Consider the following 7,534-nt stretch of genomic DNA (forward strand, 5'->3'; position numbering starts at 1 on the left):
CACCCCACCCCCGTCCACTGTCTCTCTCTCCCCCCCACACCCCCTGTCTACTGTCTCTCTCTCCCCCCCAACACCCCCCCGTCTACTGTGTCTCTCTCCCCCCACACCCCGCAACCCTGTCCACTGTCTCTCTTCCCCCCCACACACCCCCATCTACTGTCTCTCTCTGCCCCCCACACAACCTCCCGTCCACTGTCTCTCTCCCCCACCCACACACCCCCCGTCCACTGTCTGTCTCTCTCTCCACCCTCACCCCCCTGTCCACTGTATCTCTCGCTCTCCCCCCCACCCCTCCGTCCAGTGTCTCTCTCTCTCTCCCCCGTCTACTATCTCTCTCTCTCTCCCCGTCTACTGTCTCTCTCTCTCTCTCCCCGCTCCCATCTACTGTCTCTCTCTCTCCCCCCTCACCCCCTCTACTGTCTCTCTCTCTCTCCCCGCCCCCGTCTACTGTCTCTCTCTCTCTCTCCCCCCTCACGTCTATTGTCTCTCTCTCTCCCCCCTCACCCCGTCTACTGTCTCTCTCTCTCTCCCCACCCACCCCACCATCCACTGTCTCTCTCTCTCCCCCCTTCTACTGACTCTCTCTCCCCTCCACCACCCCGTCTACCGTCTCTCTCTCTCTCCCCCCTACACCCCCCGTCTACTGTCTCTCTCTCTCTCTCCCCCCTCCCTCCGCCACCCGTCTGTCTCTCTCTCTCCCCACCCCCCCAACTCTACTGTCTCTCTCTCCCCCCGTCCCCCGTCTACTGTCTCTCTTCCCCCCGCCTACTCTCTCTCTCCTCCCCCTCTCCGTCCGTCCGCCCCCCTTCTCCCTCCGTCCCCCCTCTCTGTCCGTCTGCCCCCCTTCTCACTCTCCGTCCCCCCTCTGTCCATCCGCCCCCGTTCTCTCTCTCCATCCCCCCTTCCATCCTTCTGCCCCCCCTTCTCTCTCCGTCCCCCCTCTCCCTCCGCCCGCCCTTCTCTGTCTGCCTGCCCCCCTTCTATGTCCGTCCACCCCCCTGTCTGCTCTGCTCATCCGCCCGCCCCCCCCGTCTACTGTCTCTCTCCCCCCCCGTTCCCCCGTATACTGTCTCTCTCCCCCTCCCCCCGTCTACTCTCCCTCTCCCCCCGTCTACTCTCCCTCTCCCCCCGTCTACTCTCCCTCTCCCCCGTCTACTCTCCCTCTCCCCCCGTCTACTCTCTCCCTCCCCCCGTCTACTCTCTCCCTCCCCCCGTCTACTCTCTCCCTCCCCCCGTCTACTCTCTCTCTCCCCCGTCTACTCTCTCTCTCCCCCCCGTCTACTCTCTCTCTCCCCCCCGTCTACTCTCTCTCTCCCCCGTTCACTCTCTCTCCCCCCGTTCCCCCCGTCTACTCTCTCTCTCCCCCCGTCTACTCTCTCTCTCCCCCCCGTCTACTCTCTCTCTCCCCCCCGTCTACTCTCTCTCTCCCCCCCGTCTACTCTCTCTCTCCCCCGTTCACTCTCTCTCCCCCCGTTCCCCCGTCTACTCTCTCTCACCCCCCCGTCTACTCTCTCTCTCCCTCCCGTCTACTCTTTCTCTCCCCCCCGTCTACTCTCTCTCTCCCCCCCGTCTACTCTCTCTCTCCCCCCCGTCTACTCTCTCTCCCCCCCCGTCTACTCTCTCTCTCCCTCCCGTCTACTCTTTCTCTCCCCCACCGTCTACTCTCTCTCTCCCCCCCCCGTCTACTCTCTCTCTCCCCCCGTCTACTCTCTCTCTCCCCCCCCGTCTACTCTCTCTCTCCCTCTCGTCTACTCTTTCTCTCCCCCACCGTCTACTCTCTCTCTCCCCCCCGTCTACTCTCTCTCTCTCCCCCGTCTACTCTCTCTCTCCCCCCCCGTCTACTCTCTCTCTCCCCCCCGTCTACTCTCTCTCTCCCTCTCGTCTACTCTTTCTCTCCCCCACCGTCTACTCTCTCTCTCCCCCCCCGTCTACTCTCTCTCTCCCCCTCCGTCTACTCTCTCTCCCCCCCCGTCTACTCTCTCTCTCCCCCCCCGTCTACTCTCTCTCTCCCCCCCCGTCTACTCTCTCTCCCCCCCGTCTACTCTCTCTCTCCCCCCCGTCTACTCTCTCTCTCCCCCCCCGTCTACTCTCTCTCCCCCATCCCCCCGCCCAATCTACTCTCTCTCTCTCTCTCTCTCTCTCTCCTCGCTCCCCCGTCTACTGCCTCTCTCCCCCCAGCCTACTCTCTCTCCCCCCCTCCGTCCGTCCGCCTTCTCCATCCGTCCGCGCCCCCCTTCTCTCTCTCCGTCTGTCCGCCCCCCCTTCTCTCTCTGTCCCCGCTCTCCCTCCGCCCGCCCTTCTCTGTCCGTCTGCCCCCCCGTCTGCTCTCTCTGTCCGTCCACCCCCCAGTCTACTGTCTGTCCCCCCCGCCTACTCTCTCTCTCTCCCCCCGTTCCCCCATCTACTCTCTCTCTCTCTCCCCCCCCCATCTACTCTCTCTCTCTCCCCCGTTCCCCCATCTACTCTCTCTCTCTCTCCCCCCCCCGTCTACTGTCTCTCTCTCCCCCCCGTCTACTGTCTCTCTCTCCCCCCCGTCTACTGTCTCTCTCTCCCCCCCCGTCTACTGTCTCTCCCTCCCCCCCCCCGTCTACTGTCTCTCCCTCCCCCCCCGTCTACTGTCTCTCTCTCCCCCCCGTCTACTGTCTCTCTCTCCCCCCCGTCTACTGTCTCTCTCTCCCCCCCGTCTACTGTCTCTCCCTCCCCCCCGTCTACTGTCTCTCTCTCCCCCCCCCCGTCTACTGTCTCTCTCTCCCCCCCGTCTACTGTCTCTCTCTCCCCCCCGTCTACTGTCTCTCCCTCCCCCCCCCGTCTACTGTCTCTCTCCTCCCCCGTCTACTGTCTCTCCCTCCCCCCCCCGTCTACTGTCTCTCTCCTCCCCCGTCTACTGTCTCTCCCTCCCCCCCCCCCCGTCTACTGTCTCTCTCCTCCCCCGTCTACTGTCTCCCTCTCCCCCCCCGTCTACTGTCTCTCTCCCCCCCCGTCTACTGTCTCTCTCCCCCCCCCGTCTACTGTCTCTCTCCCCCCTCCCCGTCTACTGTCTCTGTCCTCCTCCGTCTACTGTCTCTCCCCTCCCCCCCGTCTACTGTCGCTCCCTCCCCCCCGTCTACTGTCTCTCTCCCCCCCCCCCGTCTACTGTCTCTCTCTCCCCCGTCTACTGTCTCTCTCTCCCCCGTCTACTGTCTCTCTCTCCCCCGTCTACTGTCTCTCTCTCCCCCCGTCTACTGTCTCTCTCTCCCCCCCGTCTACTGTCTCCCTCTACCCCCCCGTCTACTGTCTCTCCCTCCCCCCCCCGTCTACTGTCGCTCCCTCCCCCCCCCCGTCTACTGTCGCTCCCTCCCCCCCCGTCTACTGTCTCTCCCTCCCCCCCCGGTCTACTGTCTCTCCCCCCCCGTCTACTGTCTCTCCCTCCCCCCCGTCTACAGTCTCTCCCCCCCCCGTCTACTGTCTCTCCCTCCCCCCCCCGTCTACTGTCTCTCCCTCCCCCCCCGTCTACTGTCTCTCTCCCTCCCCCCCCCGTCTACTGTCTCTCTCCCTCCCCCCCCGTCTACTGTCTCTCCCTCCCCCCCCGTCTACTGTCTCTCTCCCTCCCACCCCCGTCTACTGTCTCTCTCCCTCCCCCCCCGTCTACTGTCTCTCTCCCCCCCGTCTACTGTCTCTCCCTCCCCCCCCCGTCTACTGTCGCTCCCTCCCCCCCGTCTACTGTCTCTCTTTCCCCCCCCCGTCTACTGTCGCTCCCTCCCCCCCGTCTACTGTCTCTCTCTCCCCCGTCTACTGTCTCTCCCCCCCCCGTCTACTGTCTCTCTCTCCCCCGTCTACTGTGTCTCCCCCCCCCGTCTACTGTCTCTCCCTCCCCCCCCCGTCTACTGTCGCTCCCTCCCCCCCGTCTACTGTCTCTCTCTCCCCCCCCCGTCTACTGTCGCTCCCTCCCCCCCGTCTACTGTCTCTCTCTCCCCCCCCGTCTACTGTCTCTCTCCCCCCCCGTCTACTGTCTCTCTCCCCCCCGTCTACTGTCTCTCTCCCTCCCCCCCCGTCTACTGTCTCTCTCCCCCCCGTCTACTGTCTCTCTCCCTCCCCCCCCGTCTACTGTCTCTCTCCCCCCCGTCTACTGTCTCTCTCCCTCCCCCCCCGTCTACTGTCTCTCTCCCCCCCGTCTACTGTCTCTCTCCCCCCCGTCTACTGTCTCTCTCCCCCCCCCGTCTACTGTCTCTCTCCCCCCGTCTACTGTCTCTCCCTCCCCCCGTCTACTGTCTCTCCCTCCCCCCCCGTCTACTGTCTCTCTCTCCCCCCCGTCTACTGTCTCTCTCTCCCCCCGTCTACTGTCTCTCTCTCCCCCCGTCTACTGTCTCTCCCTCCCCCCCCCGTCTACTGTCTCTCCCTCCCCCGTCTACTGTCTCTCCCTCCCCCCCCGTCTACTGTCTCTCCCTCCCCCCCGTCTACTGTCTCTCCCTCCCCCCCCGTCTACTGTCTCTCCCTCCCCCCCCGTCTACTGTCTCTCCCTCCCCCGTCTACTGTCTCTCCCTCCCCCCCCCGTCTACTGTCTCTCCCTCCCCCCCCCGTCTACTGTCTCTCCCTCCCCCCCCGTCTACTGTCTCTCCCTCCCCCCCGTCTACTGTCTCTCTCCCCCCCCCGTCTACTGTCTCTCTCCCCCCCCGTCTACTGTCTCTCTCCCCCCTCCCCGTCTACTGTCTCTCCCTCCCCCCCCCCCGTCTACTGTCTCTCTCCCCCCCGTCTACTGTCTCTCTCCCCCCCGTCTACTGTCTCTCTCCCCCCCGTCTACTGTCTCTATCCCCCCCGTCTACTGTCTCTCCCTCCCCCCCCGTCTACTGTCTCTCTCCCCCCCGTCTACTGTCTCTCTCCCCCCCGTCTACTGTCTCTCTCCCCCCCGTCTACTGTCTCTCTCCCCCCCGTCTACTGTCTCTATCCCCCCCCGTCTACTGTCTCTCCCTCCCCCCCCGTCTACTGTCTCTCTCCCCCCCGTCTACTGTCTCTCTCCCCCCCGTCTACTGTCTCTCTCCCCCCCGTCTACTGTCTCTATCCCCCCCGTCTACTGTCTCTCCCTCCCCCCCCCCGTCTACTGTCTCTCCCTCCCCGTCTACTGTCTCTCTCCCCCTGTCTACTGTCTCTCCCTCCCCCCCCCGTCTACTGTCTCTCCCTCCCCCCCCCGTCTACTGTCTCTCTCCCCCCCGTCTACTGTCTCTCTCCCCCCCGTCTACTGTCTCTCTCCCCCTGTCTACTGTCTCTCCCTCCCCGTCTACTGTCTCTCTCCCCCTGTCTACTGTCTCTCCCTCCCCCCCCCCCGTCTACTGTCTCTCCCTCCCCCCCCCGTCTACTGTCTCTCCCTCCCCCCCCCCCGTCTACTGTCTCTCCCTCCCCCCCCCCGTCTACTGTCTCTAGCCCCCCCGTCTACTGTCTCTCTCCCCCTGTCTACTGTCTCTCCCTCCCCCCCCCCCGTCTACTGTCTCTAGCCCCACCCCCCCCAAACCCCCCCCCCAAACCCCCTCCTCCTCCAGTTCCCCTCTCCACCGTCCCACTGTCCCCGGCGCCCGGCCCCTCACTTACCCAGTTGGGGATGCTGCTGCTGCTGCTGCTGCTGTTGCTGTTGTTGTTGTTGAGCTTCACTTTCTTCACCTGCTTCTCCATGCTCCAGGCCGCCTCTCCCGCCAGCTACAGTCCGTTTCCCCAGCAGCCGCTTCTCTCAGACCGGGAGCGGCGACCGCAACATCCGGGCCACGGGGCAGGGGCGGGGCCAGAGGAGAGATCTCGCGAGAGGCGGAACTTAGGATGGGGAGGGGAGGGGAGGGGAGGGGAGGGGAGAGGGGAGGGGCCGGGGGGGGAGGGGAGAGGGGTGGGGCCGGGAGGAGGGGGAGAGGGGAGGGGCCGGGGGGAGGGGAGAGGGGAGGGGCCGGGGGAGGGGAGAGGGGAGGAGCGGGGGGGGGGGGGGGGGAGGGGAGAGGGGAGGGACCGGGGGAGGGGAGAGGGGCGGGGCCGGGGGCGGGGCCGGGGGAGGGGAGAGGGGAGGGGCCGGGGGAGAGGAGAGGGGAGGAGCGGGGGAGGGGCCGGGGGAGGGGAGAGGGGTGGGGCCAGGGGAGGGGAGAGGGGAGGGGCCGGGGGAGAGGAGAGGGGAGGAGCGGGGGAGGGGCCGGGGGAGGGGAGAGCCGCCGGAGGGGAGGGGGAAGATGGGGGGGCAGGGAGGAGGGGGGGGAGGGGTGGGGGGAGGGGAGAGGGGAGGGGCCGGGGGAGAGGAGAGGGGAGGAGCGGGGGAGGGGCCGGGGGAGGGGAGAGGGGAGGGGCCGGGGGAGGGGAGAGGGGAGGGGCCGGGGGAGGGGAGAGGGGAGGGGCCGGGGAGGGGAGAGCCGCCGGAGGGGAGGGGGAAGATGGGGGGCAGGGGAGGTGGGAGGGGGTAGGGGATGTGGGGTGAGGTGGAAGGGGGCGGGGTGTAGGAGGGGTGGGGCTGGGGGGAAGGAGGGGTGGGAGAGGGGAGTGGAAGATGAGTGGAGGGAGTGGGATGGGGAGGGAGTGGGGGGGAGGTGGAGGGAGTGGGGGATGGGGAGGGAGTGGGGGGGAGGTGGAGGGAGTGGGGGAGGTGGAGGGAGAGCGAGGCGGGAGAGTGAGGGGGGAGTGTGAGTGGGAGGGGCAGGGAGGAGGGGGGGAGGGAAGGGGAATGAGGGGGAGGTGGGGTGGGGAAGAGTATGGGGGTGGGGGAGGGAGGGGAGGTGGGGAAGGTGGGGTGGGGAAGGGTAGTGGGAAGGGGAAGGAAGTGGGTTGGTGAAGGGTAGGGGAGGGGGCGAGGAAGGGGTTGGGGGAGTTTGGGAGGGGGGAGGGGAGGAAGGAGGTTGGGGAAGGTGGGGTGGGGTGGGGTGGGGGGGAAGGGCAGGGGAGAGCAGAGGGGGTGGGAAGTGGTGGGGAGGGGGCAAGAGAGGGGGGGAAGAGAGGGGCAGGGGAGGGGAGGGGAGAGAGGGGGAGGGGAGGGGAAGAGAGGGTGGGTGGGGGGAAGAGAGAGTGGGTGAGGGTGAGGGGGAAGAGGGGGTGGGTGAGTGTGATACAAAGGGCGAGTGAGGATGAAACAAAGGGTGGGTGAGGAGAAAGAAAGAGTGGGTGGGGGTGATGGGGGAAGCGAGGGTGGGTGAGGATGAGGGGGGAAGTGAGGGTAAGTGAGGGGACAAGGGAGGGTGGGTGAGGGGGAAGAGAGGGTGGGTGGGGGGGGAAGAGAGGGTGGGTGGGGGGGGAAGAGAGGGTGGGAGGGCGGAAAGAAAGAGTGGGTGAGTGGACAGGGAAGAAAGGGTGGGTCGGGGGGAGAAAGGTGGTGTAGGTGGGTTCAGGGGGGAGAAAGGCGGGGAGGGTGGGTTTGGGGGGAGAAAGGCGGGTGGGTTGCAGGGGAAGAAAGGGGGTTGGTAAATTGGGGGGGAGGGGAGGCAGGGTAGGTTGGGGGGGAAGGGGCGGAGAGTGGATTGGGTGGGCAGAATGGGAGGGGCTGGTGTGGGGGGAAGAAATGGAGGGAGGGTGGGGGGGAAGAAAGGGAGGGGGTGGGGGGAAG

General features: G+C 66.7%; 1 protein-coding gene across 1 annotated transcript in view; it reads right to left on the reverse strand.

Moving 5' to 3' along the window:
- Positions 1–5,737, reverse strand: part of papss1 (3'-phosphoadenosine 5'-phosphosulfate synthase 1) — a 59,511-nt gene extending 53,774 nt beyond the window's left edge. Inside the window, exon 1 of the mRNA XM_041194901.1 lies at positions 5,560–5,737. Within this exon, the coding sequence (XP_041050835.1) occupies positions 5,560–5,640 (81 nt within the window). The 5' untranslated portion in view covers positions 5,641–5,737. The remainder of the gene's footprint in view (positions 1–5,559) is intronic.
- Between the last annotated feature and the right edge of the window lie 1,797 nt (positions 5,738–7,534).

This window comes from Carcharodon carcharias, chromosome 1, assembly GCF_017639515.1.
Source record: "Carcharodon carcharias isolate sCarCar2 chromosome 1, sCarCar2.pri, whole genome shotgun sequence".
In the NCBI taxonomy this organism is placed as follows: Eukaryota; Metazoa; Chordata; class Chondrichthyes; order Lamniformes; family Lamnidae; genus Carcharodon; species Carcharodon carcharias.